Genomic DNA, 17,801 nt, shown 5'->3' on the forward strand with positions numbered 1-17,801 from the left:
TTTAATCCATCTACCATAATTGATTATATCATATCATATTATTTGGTAGGTGAAATAGGGACAATATCCCAATCTCCATCCACAGCTCATTCATGAACTATATATTTGATCATGGGTATGGGTAGGGTTTTTGTATTATTTTATTTTTTGGTTTATTTAAGAAAATATTTAACTATTAAAAGTATTGGTTTAAATAATGAATACGAGAATATACATTAAGTTTGTGAACAGATTTAAGATGCTGTCATATGTTCTCTTCGAGACCTTTGATATTAGTAGTCATATTAAGTTTAAATTAATTTTAAAGTTAAGTTCGATTAGATGCCTAAACAAACGATAAGCTCTCCTACTTTTAGGGTATTTTAAAAAACTACAAATTTATACATTAATATAATAGTAAAATTATCTTTTAATTAAGCCCTTCATGCATAACACCTGAACTTGAATATATATTTAAAAGACATCTAGATGCTTAATTAGAATTATTTTTAAAGTATAGAATTTTGATATTAATGACATTGAAAGATTTGTAGTGGGGAATAATAGGTGGGTTTAATCTGTAGAAGGGCAATGAAAATCTTTTGCAGCACATTTCAAAATTAGAGGGGCCCAAAACTAAGTTAGCCACAATTATTTATAATATTTAATTTGGTACCACATAAATTTAAAAGCTATTAATAATGGGTTCAATTTTTTTATTATCAGATATAGAGACAATCTCCAGAATTTAGTGGATTTTATATTTAATTTAACAGCCCTTTTCTTTTTCCTTTTTTTTTTTTAAGTTTTAAATATCCCCCCATTTGCCCAAAATAATAATAACTAGAATTTTACTCAATTACCCAATCATCAACAATCCTACTCAATTATTCAATAATTGTCAACAGGTAACTTTTCTTCTGTCATCATCTTCCCCAAGCAACAAAAATTCTTATTCTTAGGATACCATAGTTTGAATTTCAAATAAAAACCCAAATCCCTCAACATTTAATTATTTTGGTCCTTCATTAATCAAATATGGTTGGTTGGGTATTTACTTTAACCATACCTGGAATTCATTTCCCAAATCAGAAATCAACTGCCCTATTCATTATATTAACCCTTTTTTCCCCTAACCTATAAACTTCTCCATTTTCAAATTCATCTAGCCTTCTATGATTTCAACTTAAATTTTAAATTTGAGTAATTAAATACTATTCATTCTTCATTTATTTGTATTTTGTATTTACTCGGACATATATTTATAATTATATTATCTTTGTAGTTGTGGTCTCTAAAAATAAATATTAAACTTGTTATGTTTAAGATTAATGTGAAGATAAAATTGAGTAGTCTAATACTTGTGTTTATAAAACCCCTAAAAATTGGGGGAAGGGGTCAAATCTTAGTGATTTTAACATTCAAATTATCACTATTTAAAATTTAACCCTTACTTTAAAATTAAATGCACAAATATTAGTCAATTGAGCTCATGCTGCAGTGACAAAGGTGCTTGCTTTAAAATCAAATTCTGATTGACATTGAGTCTTGAGTGCAAATCTTGGATAACCCTTTCCTTATTGAAACAATATATATATATACAAAGATATATGTATATATATATTTGTCTAGTGACAAGATAGACTTCATGTGAGCTTCAAGTCAGTTAGCATCAAGTCTAAGATTTCAACCTTACATGTGAAACTCCTTTCCCCTTTTGCCTTAACAGTTAGAAAATTTATACTACTTGATCTGGTCTTCCCTCTTTCCCTTAAAAGTTACAAAATTTAGGGATTAACTTACCATTCAACCTACACTACAGGACTCTGTTGGAAATTTAACCATAATTTTATATATAAAAAAAAGATAAAAACACACCTATAATAATTTTTGTTACATTGTAAAAGAAAAAAAGAAGAGATTTTAGTCATTCCCATTTGAGCTAATATATAATTAACTTGTAATACCAATCTGGTTCAACATGTAAATATAAAATAGATTAATGATTGAATATCTGACGTATTGTCGGTAAATAATAACACCACATCTCTTCATCGGTGAAACAATAAATAGCAAAGAATTTAAAAAAAATACTAATTACTTTATTTAAACATAGATTACTTGAAACTGAAAAAAAATACTAATTACTTTATTTAAACATAGATTACTTGAAATTTAAAAATTGATATAAACCCTAAACCCTAAACTTAAAAACTTAATGTAAACCTTAAATTCTAAACCAAACCCTAAGCTCAAGATTATAGGTCTTCCACTATTTTTTTCCTGGCATAATGATCTATTTGGCCTTCTAACTTTACCAAAAAAGTTATTTTAGCTCTCTATTTAATTTTTCTCCACTTTTAGCCTTTGAACTTACATTTTTTGTCAAATCACCCCAAAATAAATGGAAAAATGAACAAACGTTAACTTTGCTAACATGTTATCCATGTGACACTCCGTATGTATGACCGTTAGCATTAAAAATTATGATAAACTACATTAATAGTCACCCAACCATATTTTTTTCTTTTTTGGTCACCAAATTATGAAAATGTATAAAATGATTATTCAATTATTTTTTTATCACCAATTGCCTATCGTAAAAATGATAAAAACATCCAAAAATCTAGAATAGTAAGATGACCATAAAAATAAAATTAAACAATAATGGAACAAGTAATTATATTTATCCTAAAAGTTATTTCCAGTATTTTATTAATAGATTTAAATTTCCAGATTTAAAAATCAAATAAAAAACAGATGAAAAGTTGACTGCTGTGACTGCCAAATTTCAACCTATTTTTATAGCACACTACTTAATATTAATAATAAAAAATATAAATAAGTCTTCTCATTTAAATAAAATTTCTTTATATAGCCGCCCACTCAGCCTTCAAAAACAAAAAGAACCCACGTTCATTCTCTCCCTCTTTTTGTTTCTCTCTACAAAATGGAAAATCGATTCAAACTACGAATCTCTCGCATGTTCCGGTCCTCTTTCGGATCCTGCCGGACCCGGAAAATCTCTGACGTTATCGAAAAGCCCATTTTCACCCCTCAAAACCACAAAAACACCGTCCCATTATTCGACCCTTCACCGTCGCCGCCGCCAAAGCCTAAACCTTTCCCTTCCATTTGTAAACCCAGACGCTCTGAATCAACCCAAACCGCCGTCAACCATGACTGCGTTATGGTCACACATAAAGAAACCATCCCAAGACGCCGTAAAACCAACACCGCTCGTTGTTATTACCCTCCTTTCGTTTCTTCCGCCGTTACCGGTGGTTATCATCACCCTATGTCGCCGTTGAACTTTTTCTCCGATTGCAAAGACTTTGGGTTTTACGAGAAGAAAAAAACCGTAACCAGACACAAAACGAAAACAAAGAAGAAAAAAAGGGTTTATCATGTTCATCACAAAACCAACAACAATACCACGCCGTTTTTTTTCAGTTCATATTCACGAAAAAGTGCTAATTACGGAGGTCCATGGTGGTGGCTTAGCAGTGAAGAAGATGAAACGGAAACCCTTTTCTCTTCAATGAACCTCTCGTCCGACTCATCTGAATCCATCTCCGCCCGTCGGATACGACCACGTTCCAACCGGAAAAACTGTAACAATCCTCGCCGAAGAAAAGCTAAGAACAGTAGCTGTGATAATGATAACAACATCAAAGTGAAAGATAGCTTTGCTGTGGTGAAACGATCCAGTGATCCATACAATGATTTTAGGACATCAATGGTGGAGATGATCGTTGAAAGACAGATATTTGCGGCTGAAGATTTAGAACAGCTGTTACAGTGTTTCTTGTCGTTGAACTCTCATCACCATCATGGGATTATTGTCGAAGTTTTTACAGAGATTTGTGAGACATTGTTCTCTAACTGGTCTTAAAAAAAATGTCTTTTTTTTATTTTTTATTTTACTGCATGTTCTCATGAAATGTAGTAGTTTTTTTTTAAAAAAAAAATAGATTTTTAGTGTTCTAACTCTAAATTAACGTTGTTAATTAATGGGATTATAAGCTTTGATACATATTAGTTTCGATAAATTTCGACTGCTTTTTAATTTTTTTTTTCTTTTTGTTGTACGATAGGCTGTAGCTTGGCTTATAGACTGACACTAACACTGATCAAAGCATATAACTTATTTTCGGTTTAATTCTAGTTTTAGTGCTTATACTATGTTTATTATTATTCGGTCACAAGGGTAGGCACTGGTTAGTCAAATACTCTTAATACGCTATTAAAATATTAATTTTATATTTTTACTATCATAAAAATTATAATTTAAAAAAATTTTAACTTGACTTATGAGGTGAAGTGAAATTTTAACAATTTAAATATATTAAAATTTTAATTAATTTTATTTTTAATTTAGTATTCAATAATTAATTTATCAAAAACAAAATGCAATGTAAGAGGAAGAAAAATATTGATGACATGAAAAGGAAAGGGGATGAAGATGAGGTGGTGCAGACATAGTTTGATTTGAAAGAAGATGCAATAGCATAAAGTGAGCAGTGGAACTTTTGAAATCACTTCTTTTTTAAACAAAATTTGGAAATTCAACCCAAAAAGAATACAAATGACAAGGAATAAAATCTACTAAAAGCCTTTTCTTCTGTTTCCTTTAATAGTAGCAGTATACCTTTTTTGAACTGTAACTCTCTCCTCAACTTTATCTCTTTTTATTTCTTACAATAATAGTCGTATCTTTTTTCTTTTTTTCCTTTTTTTTTTGAATATAAGAGGAAACATCAATTCTAATAAAAATTATCATTAGACATTGATAATTGTCTAATATCTTCTTCAAGCTAACATCTCACGAATGATCGTCCAAGATAATTAGCTGCTCAGTTATACCTCCATCTGTCTTAACTATGCAATCAATAATAGTGATATCAGTTGGATTATAACTCAATTGATAATAAAAATTTTAGTCACACTTATAGCAAGAATATTGCTAATATTATTAAAAGTAAACTATACTAATAATCAACTAATTATAAAAAGTTATAAAATAGTCATTTAATTATTTAATTTTGTCTTTTTATAGTCATTAGCTGGCTAACGTAAAATGAAAAATACCCAAAATTCAATATAGTTGGGTGACCAAAATATACAAAATTAAACAGTTGAACGATCATTTTATAATTTTTCGTAGCTGGGTGATCAAAAAATAAATTTACAAATAGTAGGGTGACTATTAATGTAGTTTACCCTATTATTTATAACTTATTGTCACTAGAGTGATAATTTCTATTTGATAAAATATTTGGTACATTACTTTTTAGACTCCACAAGTAAAATTAAAAGATTTAAAAAATTTAACAAAAAGAGACACATGAACAATGAACAAAGAAAAAGAAAAAGAAATACTAAGTTTTTTTTTTTCCTTTTTTGAGTTCGGAAGAAAAATTAAAAATTTCTCAATGAACAATGAAAAGTGGGTTTCATAGATAATGTCACATTATATAGAAGATCATACAAGTATATATATCAAAATTTAGGTAAAATTACTTGATGGGTCCTTGTACTATAAGTTTCATAGCCAATTAATTCCTCTATTATAAAAGTAAACAATTTAATCTTTGTACATTTAGTTTTCAACCAAATAAGTGTAGTGTAAATAACAATAAGGCAGAATATTAAAGAAATGTTTAGTTTATTTAGTTATGTTGTTGTTGCAATAACATGAAACACGTGGATTCAAGTGTGTTTATTTTTTGGTAAAGGAAAAAATGAGCAATTTAGCCTTTGTAGGTTTTAAAATTGCATATATTTTTTGGTATCTTTAATGTTTATTTTACAATTTATGTTCAAGTTCATAACTATCTTTCTCAACAATATCGTCTCCAAAGTTTGAACTTGCGTTGTCTCATTGGGAATGCAATATGCAAAATATATATATGATCAAGGTTTTACTAATTAGTTAGGGGTTCGTGGCTGTCACTCCCAACAATATAATTTTCAAAATTCAAATTTTTATCATTTTTAAGTCAAAAGTGTAATTTTATCATGCATCAATTTAAATTTTGAGAAATTTTAAAAAGGCTGAAAATGAGATTTTCCATTTTGAGGGGTCGGAACTTCTACCAACTCCTGTCGTGAAAACTAATCTTTTTAGTGCTTCTGACTACCCCTTCTAATGATGTTATTTTTAAAGTTTGAACATAAATTCTCTTTTTAAAAGTACAATATATCTTACAATTACATATCACAATTCCTCATTAAAAAAAATTCAAATTTAACATCAATTCAAGATTTTAATATTTCAGCACATAATAATAATAATAAACAATTGTTGTGGCTAAATTGCATGGAAAGCTTTAAAAGACTTCAAAAAAAGAATGAGAAAGTGGAAAGAGAAAGAGACAGAAAGGGTTAGCGATAAAGCAAAAAAGCTTGATTGAGGTTTCAAAACAGGACAAAAAAACAGAGAATGTGAGCCCTTTGAAACTGCACCATTCTCCTTTCATTTTCATCCCTATTTGTCCCTTTTAGCTAGAAAGCTATGTAACATTTCATATATGACCTTTTCCCTCTCAAAAAACCCTACTAGTGTTTAAATTTTTGCAGCACATTTTACAGCACTACATTGCCAGACCCATTTTCCTTAATTGGATTGCTATTTAAACAACATCTGATTTTGGCAGTGTGTGTATTATAGAGTGCGTAAATATATATGGATAAGCTTTGCCTTTGTTGATTGAGTTGGCAACTTAACATTCTCATTAATGGTCGCATTTTTTGGGTTCTTGAGCCACTCCCCTCCATAACTAAAAGCAACCCTTTTTTTTGGCTGTTGCAGTCATTTTTGCAGCATGTGATCAACTTATAGGATGTTTTTGTTTTTAAAGGTCAATTTATGGTGTTGGTCCCTCTATTATGGTGAAATTTGTGATTTATTCTTTGTACTTTAACATGTCATGATTTATTATTCTACTTTTATAATATCATAAGCTGCTTCAAATAGTTAACATCTTGAATTATTCAACCTAAAATGCTGACATAAGTTTTTTTAATAAACCAGCCCATTATAAAATTTCAGGGGTCAAAATTGAAAACTGATAAAAAGCATTAAATCAAATTATTAGCTTTTTAGAGGGACCAAAATATAATGTTTTCAAGTTAACAAAGACTCTTCCTTGCTCCAATTGACCTTTAGCTCAACTGATACCGTTGTTGTTACAACAATAAAAAAAATGAGGGTTTAAACATGCTTAAACACATATCATCCTTCAATTTAAAGATTCGGGATATTGATAATAATAGAATTTGTATAAAAAAATCAAATCAATATTATGAGTTAGAATGGGTGTTTTAACAAAAATATCTACGTCAACATTTTAATAGAAATAATTAAAAGTATTAACTATTTGAACTAATTGATAACATTGTAGAAATAAGATTAAATTATGTCAATTTGAAATATAAAACTAAATCCTAAATTGTAACATAATAGAAGGACCAAAATCAAATTCCATCTTTCTTTTTAAAAGAATCCAAAAGTAGAGGTAGGGTACTATATGTATATATAATTGAATTTGAACATATGGGCTATGAAAAATGCTTAGCTAATAGATTTAGAGCAGCCTTTTTAGTGATAGTTGGGACCCATAGACAAATTGGTATAGCCCTTTAACCTTAGCTAAGCCCATCTTGTGTTCCTTTTGGTCAGTTTGGGTATTTTGTGTTTGACATTATATGTAATGGGAATAATCCAAAATCTGGCAAATCATATTGAAAATTTTATTTTGAAAGTTTGAATGTTGAGAAAGTACATTTTATGCATGGAATTGAATAAGGGATAGAATTATTGTGTGTGAATAACTACATTCCTAAAAGATAGCTTGGAATAAGCATGAATGTTCTTTTTTTAGGCCTACTTCAACAGCACATGACAGCTTTAAAAAGAGTTGCCTTAAAGTGGTTAGATTAAGTTAATTTGATTTATAAAATTTTCACATTAATTTTAGTTAAAGTTGGGATTAAGGTGATTTTAAGTTTGAATGATTTTGGATATGAGTTGTTGTAGGGTTAAATCGTTTGAGGATTGATGTTGGAATCTTTCGGGTTAAGTTGAATTAAGTTATTATAATTTTGGTTAGTATAGGTTCTAAATCATTTTACTCAATGAATTTTCGAGTTTAGGTTAATTTCGTTTTAAATTTATTTGGATTTGAGTTGTTGATGTTTTTATGGTCAAGTTTAGTGGAATCATGCCAAATTTTTTTAATAAGTTAAAATTTAATTTGAGTTTGAATTAGATTGAAAATTGAGTTTTTTGGTAAGATCATTATGATTTTTTTTATTACAATTATTAAGTGTTAGCAATATGTCGATTCGGTTCAAAAAATTTAAATACCGGCTTAATTGAGTTTTATTTTTTCAAATAAAATCCAAATAAATCGAATTGACTTTTATCCATCAATTCGGTCAATAATCGAATTAACCAGTTTGCAATGTGATTTTTTTTTCTTGGAATATTTCTATATTTATTTTCTCTAGCAAGATGAACAAGAGAAAAAAAAAACCACCAAACCTTGTGATGAAAAGTACTATGAATCATAGATACCAAAATCTGAAAAGAAAATTGAAAAAGACAAACTAAAACAAAGATGAAAGGGGGAGAAAAAAAAAATCAATTAAACTGCTGAGAAAGCTTGAGTCTTGACTGCTTGTGGCCAAATGGGTTTTTACGTTAGGGTTTGTATATTTGGGTTTGGACTTTAGATTATATTCTTGGATTGGGCTTAGTTTCAGTTATGGTAAAAATATTTTAAAATATAATTTTAGATTAATATATATTTCAAAGTCAGTTAATTTAATTTTAGATTTTTTAAACCAAAGTCAAACTGATTTAATCACTTTAATTGAACCGGCTTAAAACCGAGACTGAAAAATCAAAACCGATAGGTTCAATTGATTTAATCAAATTGACCCGATTCTTGCACACCTCTAATAGTTATTGAAGTGATGAGCTTACCAATGCTTTCTGTCATTTGGATTAAAAGCTGCATCATCAATTAGAGTTTCGTGTATATAAATGTTTTTCTATAATTAGATGTAAATAATTAAATTAAAATCAAATTTTCATATATATATACATATATAATATTGAATAAAAATTAAAGTTTTATGCATATAAATGCACAATCTAAATTTATATATTGTTTATGTGTAATTTTGATATTTATCTCTACATTTTAAGAGTAGGATGTGCTACTAATTTTCCTCGGACTAAAAAATTTGGGTCCAAATGTCACAAATTCAAAAGTTGTTAATTTGTTTTTTTATTTTTAGAACTCGTGTTGAAATACTACTGTTGACACCATTTTTTGGATGAAAACAGGGTCGACTTGGATTTTGAAAATAGGATGAAAACGGAAGTCGCCACCAATCTTTTTTGATAAGGTGTGATCAGGTCACCTCGAAAAGTGGTTGTTTTTAATAAACGACTTAATTTTTATTAAAACAAAGATTTTGGTTTATGAAATTCAAAAAAAAGAAAAACGGGTTCGGGAGTCGGTTACGCATGAGGAAGGATTAGCACCCTCGATACGCCCAAAATTGGTACCTAGTTGATTAATCAGTGTCTTAGTGTCGAAAATTGAAAATTTGAAGAGTTTTAAAAATACGATCCTTAAAAGAAACTCTGATAACGTGAATTGAAATATAAGATTCTCTTGTTCCGAAGGAATATCACATCCAGCACATTAGGACACGACACTCTAAACCATCGAAACCAAGATCACCTTATAGTTTAATGAAACCATACTTTGAAGCTTTAAGAGGATATTTGGCTATTTAGTCGAACGAGGAATCGAAGCCCAGCACGTTAGGGCACGTTTTCTCGATTTTCCAAACGCGAAATATTGCCTCATTTAGAAAAATTTTCCTTTTGATGTTTAGTGTCAATGCTTGACAAAACAACAACGAATACGACAAGGTGAGCAAAGTAAAGTGAGTAACAACAATACAATAGGCAAAATGAAATGACGAGGCGATTACATAAACAAAGCATACAAATAAATAAATAGAACTAACCTTTTAGAAAAAGCACAAGTGTACATGAATAAATAAACAAACGCCAAATAACAATGATGACAATAAATACAATTATGTAAAAATGTATATGCATGTATAATTTTAAGCCATAAAATAAGAAATGCATATAAATTATAGAATATGAAAACATAGATAAATATATACATATATGTGTAAAAAATAATATTATAAAAAGGGTACGTATACATGTATAAAAAAAATAAATGTATTAACAATGAATATAATAGGGGTAAGAAAACAAGTATATACACAATATATATGTAACGTGGTACTAAGGATATATATATATACAATACAGTATTTAAAATAATATTTACGTAATACAAAATCTAATATTAAAAGGTATATGTACATACGTAATATATAAATACATATATAATATAATGTTAAAATATTTACATAATACTAAAATATTTAGGTAATATATCCATATATTGAAAACTAGTAATAATATTATCGAGGTATATACAAATATATCAAGTATATATACGTATTATAAATATATAAATATATAACAAAGCATAAACTAATAAAAATAATAAGAATAATAATAATGATAACATTGGAATATAAAAGAAACAAACATAACATTAATAAAATATTAAAATAAAGTGAAATAAAAATATTAAATATGAGAATATATATAGGTATACACGTACATAATAAAAATATATACTAATACATAATAATAATAATGGTAATACTAATAATACTAATAATATAAAAATAACAAGGATATTTAATAAAGATATAAAAATCAACAAAAAAAGGACTAAAATTGAATTAAAAACAAAGTTGTGGGGCCAATTTGAAATGAAAACAAAGAAAAGGGACTTAATTGTACGCGCGTGAAACGTTGGGGGACCGAAACAACAATTATTCCTTTCCATTAAAACGCAGCACATTGGCGGGGACTAAATCGAAAAGCGCGAGAAATTATAGGGCCAAATTGAAAACCATAAAAAACTTAATTGTGAAGCATCAGAAAAGCGGAAGGACTGTGCGCATAAATATCCCATTCAAATGAAAACACGCGGATCCTCTAGCGGGTCGGGTCGGATGGGTCGGGCATGGCCAAAACGACGTCGTTTTGGGGCTTAAGTGTAGCCCCCAAAACGACGTCGTTTTGGAGGGCTATATAAGGCCTAAACTAACCAAAAAAATCATTTGGGGAGAGGGAAAGAAAAAAAAAAGAGAGAGAGGGAAGAGAGAAGGGAGAGAGAAGGGAGGGGGGAAGGGGAATCCGGCCAGGGGGCCGGTCACCGGACGTCCACCGGAGGCTCGCCGGCGCCGGCGCTGGCCACCGCATGCGGTGGCCGGAAAAGGTAAAAAATTTATTTTTTTGTTTTTTTTTATTTTTCGATTATATGTGTGTATATATGCTAGAAATGAGGAAGAAAAGAAAAAAATGGATTTAAGAAGATAATAGAGAAAAATAAAAAAACAAAATCACCTTCCGATTTATGTTTTCGTTCCTTGTTTCCCCTTTTTTTTGTATTTTTCTCTGCTTTTTGTATTAAAATGCCGAAAAAAAAACAAAGAGAAACCCCCCTAAAATACAACCGATTCTTCCCTTTGAAATCTCCAAAAAAAAAACATAAAAATCCCCCCTATTACATTCAAATCTGGCATTTATAGCCATTTCAATACAATATTTTAAATTTCTTGCCATTGCTTCCTACCGTCTGCCTCTGTCTTAGTGTTTGCTTTCTTTTTGTCTTATTCTGCAGGTGACGGAAATCAACAAGTGGGCACACATGGAGGAGTTGGTGGGAGTGTCAGACGCGTGGGGCGTGGTGGCCAAGGCTGAGGGGCATGGTGGCCGACATGGTGGCATGGAGAGTTGGGGTTTGCTGCTGAAATTTTGCTGAAAAATATTTTAGATTTTGGGCCTTTTGGGCTTTAGGGTTTTGATTTGTTTGGGTTTAAATTTTGGGTCAGATTTTGGGTTTGTAAATGGGCTGTTACTTTTGGGTTTATTATTTGAGTTATTTTGTTGGTATGGGCCCGGGCAAAATGGGCTCATACAACTACCACATATCTTTTTTAAATTTTTAATTTTTTTATTATATCCTAAACTAGATACATGCTAATTTTAGAACACTGCTTGTGAAGTATATAGCATTTCACTGATAATATACTAAATATTTTATACACACTCACAATGTGGGTGAAAAAAGAACTTATGTAACAAATATGTATTTTTTAATAATTATCGAAGTTTTGACTGAAATGATTAAGTTAAAATATCAAAGACTATAATGTCTTAAGTTTAAATCTTATGATGTGTATATTTTTCTAGATTTTATATAAAAATATAAAAAGATAAAAAAAAACCTCATAGCATATTTGTTATTTTATAAAAAAGATCAATTATATTATTATTTAATTGGATCGAGATCCAGTTGATATGTGATACAAACTCATTTAATCACTTAGGGTATGTTTGATAAATTCTTGAAAATTTTCAACATTTACTTTTTTAAATTATTTTTTTATAACTTTTTACTTAAGGTTAAAAATATAAAATTAATTTAATTTTTGAAAAATTTTATTTTTGAAATAAATTATTTCCTATTTTATTAAAAATTAAAATAATCAAATTATTATCTTTTAATTTTTTATTCAAAACTATACAAAATAAAATAAATAATGCAATATTAATAAGATTAAAATTATGAAATAAGAATTTTTCAAAAATAAGAATTTTCTATTATTAAATAAAATAATTATATTTAATTTTTACTAAAATTATATAGAAAAACCCACAAAATACCTTTTTGGTTGTAATTTATGCATGGAATGGACAGATTTTAATGATGGAAGTCCAATTGGTTGGCTCCGTGATTCACGGCTTTGGCCTTTTTATTTATTGTTATTACAAGCCGAATTATGTTTAAAGTACTAACTACATATATTATTACTCATTAGTAGTATAATTGTGATTTTAGTCTCTCTATCATACTGCAATTTAAAATTTAATCTTGTTGTTTTAATTGTTCATAATTTAATCCCTATTTTTACAATGCTATTAGTTGGTTTCAATTGATAATACCTTTAGTTTCTGTTATTAAAAAATCAATTTCGTTGACGTGTAAATTTATTATTAATTAAGCATGGTTGATTTAAGAAAAAAAAAAGATTGATTAGTTTTCACATAGCCACCATGACTGATTGAATAACAAAAAAAAACCTACATCATCACTTTAATAACGCTATTAATAATGCTATCAATTTAGTTATACTAATAATATTATAAAATTAGAGAGATCAAATTCTATCTTGGATTAAGTTTCAAATAGTAACATAATGGACGGACTAAAACGAGAATTAGACCTATTATTGTTTGTCTGAAATTGTTATTCAGGACCCATCCATTCAACGAAATCAATCAATCGAAACACCCAAAATGATTAAAAGTGGCAGACAAAAATTTGATTGAAAATTAAAGCATAAACTCTCCTATCTTCTTTTACCAATGTCGGTCAATAATCATAAACAATTACAATCTACTTGAAAATTAATAAATTTATCAAAATCAACCCTAATATTCGAATTAAATTATATTTATCAAATTATATTTGATAAATTAAACGTAAAATTAAATAAATTCATAAATAATATTAAATTTATTCTATTAACAAATTTATTAAAAATTTAGACGTAATAATACTAATAATTAATTTTCATCAAATTAACCATAAAACCCGAATTAAACATTAAAAAGTTAACATTATTAAATTTAGATACCAAAATATATAACATTTTATCAAATATAAGTATTAAAATGAACAAAAAAAATAACACAAATATCACATAAGGAAAATGTCAAACTCAAGTACTAAAAAATATATTAATTTTTTTTAATTAAGGTATATAGTATTAATTAGCTACATCACTTATTACATTTATTTTTTTTGGTGAAATATAAGAACAATGTAAAGTTTAAATAACAAACACGACTAACACAATTCAAATCTAAACCACATTTGAAAGAAACACCCTAATTATCATGACATTATATGAATTCACTATTATATTATTATTTTTTATTAATATATATTATTAGTTAGCAGTGCACAAGGACCGCTCCTTGCTTCTTCCAAAAGAGGCTACACACCAACTCCACCATCAAAAGTAAAAGTAATGAAATTTATCTTATAATAATCATTATTGTTAATTAATAATTCATTAATTAAACATCATCCAAAGCTTCAATTACTACCTTTTTTTTATCCGAGAATCTTTGGTGTCCGATAGCTACATTAAATTTAGAATAAATGCGAAGTTGAATTTCAAGACTAATTTCTTCGAATATGAAACTTAAATATTGTAAGTGGGATGTTTATACTTGGTTTTAGTTTTAGGTTTTGTCTTCCAATTTTAAAGGGAATTTACAGATTCACGGGATTTAAGGAGTATTTTATTATGAAGGGAATGTTAAGCATTTGGTTTGGTGGGTTCAAATTCATGCTCTTACATGATACTAGTGGGTAAGAACATTCTCACTTGACTTTTTTTTAGTGATGGGAGATCAATCTCGAACCTTCTAATAATGGAGGTATTCTGCTCGAAATATTTATGCTCGGTTTTATCCTCATGTACATCTCCAAACTTCAAAAAAAACTAACTGGTTCAGAGAATTTGAAAAGCTCATTACCACCAAAGAAATGTTAAGCATTTGACTTTAGTGGGGTTTGAGTCATACTCTTATATCTTATTAGTGAATAAAAACACTACTACTTTACTAAACAAAGAAAACCCAAATGTAAATATTTCTAGCATAATACTTCTACTATTTAAGAATCTAAAATCCAACATTCCTCAACAAATCTGATATTTTATTTTTAAAAGACCCAACTCGTTAACACTCAATGCTAAGCATGGTGGGACTCTCTGGTGACCTAATAATCAAACACAAAAACATCAAAGGAGCGTATGTGAAGACAAAAGATTAAAAAAAAAAAGTGGAAACTTCAAAGATTAGAACATTAAAGTACTCATTGTCCACTTTTTTATTTCTATAAAGAACATTTTCAATACTCACAGAAACAAAAAATTTCTCCCACTTTGAATATCTTAACAAAAACCAACACCAAAAATCTTTACCAAATGTTGCTTAGAAATTCCATTTCCAACACCAAAAATTTCTTCAGAAAAACCCTACAAAGCTTCAAATCATTCTTCACTGGCTGTGGTAATGAAACTAAACCATACCAAAAACTACCCAAAGCTTCTCCTTATTACCAAGACGACCTAGAAAAGTTCTACACCGAGTTCACTCGCCGGTGGGACGCCACCGCCGACAAGGGCAGCAAGGCAAAGAAGAAAAACAAGAAGAAGAAGAAGACAATGTCATTGTCGTCAACTCAGTTTACAACACAAAGAAGAGAGGACATTGGTGAGTCCAATGTGGAGAAAAAGCAAGAATTACAAGGTTATACATTTTCAAAGGAATCTTCAGTGGCACAAAAGCTAAAGGAGATAGAGATGATGGATGTGAGCAACGTGGATCATGTCCTTGATGTTGAAGAGGTACTTCATTATTATTCTCGACTTACGTGTCCGGCTTATGTTGATATCGTCGACAAGTTCTTTATGGATCTTTGCGGTGAGTTTTTTGGGCCGATTGGTTCTCCGGCGAGTGTTGGTTCGAGACCGAAGTTTGGATCAGTGAGACAATAATCGAACCCTTGGTTTGGTTGTGTTTAGAGAGTTTTGTGACAGATGATCAAACATTGAAGTTGTCATGGTGTTTTTATTTCTTGTTTTATTATTAGCTTTGATCTTGTCTCTTTAATTGTGGTTTAGTTGTGATTAACTCTGTTTAAAGTGGTTTATACAATGTTTACTATTAAAATGGTGAACTTGAATAAGTCAGGTTTCTAAATTTTTTTTTTGGACAATTTCAAGCTTTTGGTCCGATTTATTTTATAGGGATGTTAAGTTTAGAATTATCGGTGAGGATTAGAGAGAAATAGAGATAAGAGAGTTGAGTTAAGGGTATTAGAGAAACGAGAGTGTATTGGTCCTCAATCTCAATGTCTATAGGCTTATAAGGGAATGCCTCTGATCATTCCCAACTATTCATGTGTTAGTTCTAGAATTCTTGAAATTTAATCCATCTATTAATGCCTTGTCATCATAGGTGTGGATTGTTATGTCTGGACAACAAATATAAGTGATGTGTGAGTGGCATTTATTTTATCCATGTTAAGGGTGTAGTCTCAATAGTATGGGTTGTGTGGTTTTGGGCTTGTGAGGTCTTAGGCTCATCAGTAGCTTAAGCTCACAAGATGACCTCTTAACCAAGGGTAGTAGCGGAGAAAAAAAAATAGTTTGGGGTGAAATTAAATTGTATATTTTTATAATAGTAAAAAAGTAATTTTATTATTTTAATAGTTTATATATTTATAATTTTTAAAGGATTAAATTAAAATTTTATCATTTTTAGGGCTAAAGTGTACTTTTAATATTACTAAATTAAAATTTTATAAATTATAAAGGATCTAAATAAAAAAATTTCTATTTTAGGGGAGACCGGGGCCCCTGCCAGCTCCCCTGACTCCACCATTAACCAAGGGTGTTGACCTGTGAACTCGTAGGAACGTGAGGTGAGCTTTTGAGGTATAGGTATAATAAGGTTCATGATATTTAGGCTTATCATTAGTTTAGCAATACTTTCCAAAAGTATTTTTAAGAAAAAAGAAAAGAAAAGAAAGAAAAATTAAAATTTTCAACTTTTTCAAAAAGTGCTTTTTGGTCGATTTTTGACTTTGGAGAAATACTTTTTGGTTATTATAAGAAGCACTTTAAAATGAAACAAATTGTAATGACTCAACTTGAAAAACTTAATCTTCTAAGAAACACTTTTGAGACAAAAAACACTTTTGAGGTAAAAATATTCCTAAACAATTTACTTTTTGAGAGAAAAAATATTTCTCCAAAATTAAAAGTTGACCTAAAAGTAATTTTTTTTCATTTTAAATATGAAAAATTAGCTAAAAAAACCCTTTTTAATCTAAAAAAATTTGAAGTACTTTTTGTCCAAAAACTCAATCATTCAAAAACTTATAATTAAATTCCAACCTAAAAAAATTAATGGTATATATGTTACTATTAACTAATGCTAATATTTTTTTATTTGGTGGGAAACAATGGGTGTCCAACAGAAGATTATCAAAGGCTTGATTAAAGTGACATCATTGAGAGTATATAAGTTTACATATGGTTAGTCAACCAAGTGACTGGGTGCAAAGGTAAAATGGACTATATTTTTAAAGGAGGATTTTGGTTTGAACCTTAGAAACGATATTGTTAGGAAGAACAATTATAAATTGTAAAACGGGCATAAAATAAACCAAAAAGAAAATAAAATTAACCAAGAAAATGAAATTACCAAAACTTTATATATTATCACTGCATTAAATATTAGACAAAATGAAATTACTAAAACTGGACCGAAAATTGAAAAAACTAAAATTAATTTTAGTTTAATTTTTAGGGTTGAGACAAATAACTAAAAATTCAAAAATTGATCTGAACCGACGTGTTTGAACAGTTTATGGATTGTAAGTTTAAAAACTTTGGTTTCTCAAAATCGAATTAAAATATATTTTTATTTCATATATAGTTAATTTTAAAATTTTATATTTAAAATAGTGAAAATAATTTAAAAGTTCTTGTTTTTTAGAAATATTTATATTTTTTTTGAAATTTTGTCAAACAATATTCAAAATCATTAAATA

At 28.7% G+C, this 17,801-nt stretch overlaps 2 protein-coding genes and 1 long non-coding RNA gene across 3 annotated transcripts; all 3 read left to right on the top strand.

Annotated features, from left to right (window-relative positions):
* Positions 1-2,880: 2,880 nt before the first annotated feature.
* LOC107930817 (transcription repressor OFP8) lies at positions 2,881-3,934 on the top strand. Its single transcript, XM_016862561.2, has one exon. The coding sequence runs from the start codon at positions 2,930-2,932 to the stop codon at positions 3,872-3,874; it is 945 nt and encodes a 314-aa protein (XP_016718050.1). The 5' UTR covers positions 2,881-2,929; the 3' UTR covers positions 3,875-3,934.
* A 7,284-nt stretch (positions 3,935-11,218) lies between these two features.
* On the top strand, positions 11,219-12,209 carry LOC107930829 (uncharacterized). Its single transcript, XR_001693074.2, has 2 exons — positions 11,219-11,378; positions 11,784-12,209. It is a non-coding gene; the product is annotated as an uncharacterized lncRNA (long non-coding RNA).
* A 2,882-nt stretch (positions 12,210-15,091) lies between these two features.
* LOC107930818 (uncharacterized) lies at positions 15,092-15,943 on the top strand. Its single transcript, XM_016862562.2, has one exon. The coding sequence runs from the start codon at positions 15,166-15,168 to the stop codon at positions 15,736-15,738; it is 573 nt and encodes a 190-aa protein (XP_016718051.2). The 5' UTR covers positions 15,092-15,165; the 3' UTR covers positions 15,739-15,943.
* Positions 15,944-17,801: the final 1,858 nt, after the last annotated feature.

This window comes from Gossypium hirsutum, chromosome A07 (assembly GCF_007990345.1).
Source record: "Gossypium hirsutum isolate 1008001.06 chromosome A07, Gossypium_hirsutum_v2.1, whole genome shotgun sequence".
NCBI lineage: Eukaryota > Viridiplantae > Streptophyta > Magnoliopsida > Malvales > Malvaceae > Gossypium > Gossypium hirsutum.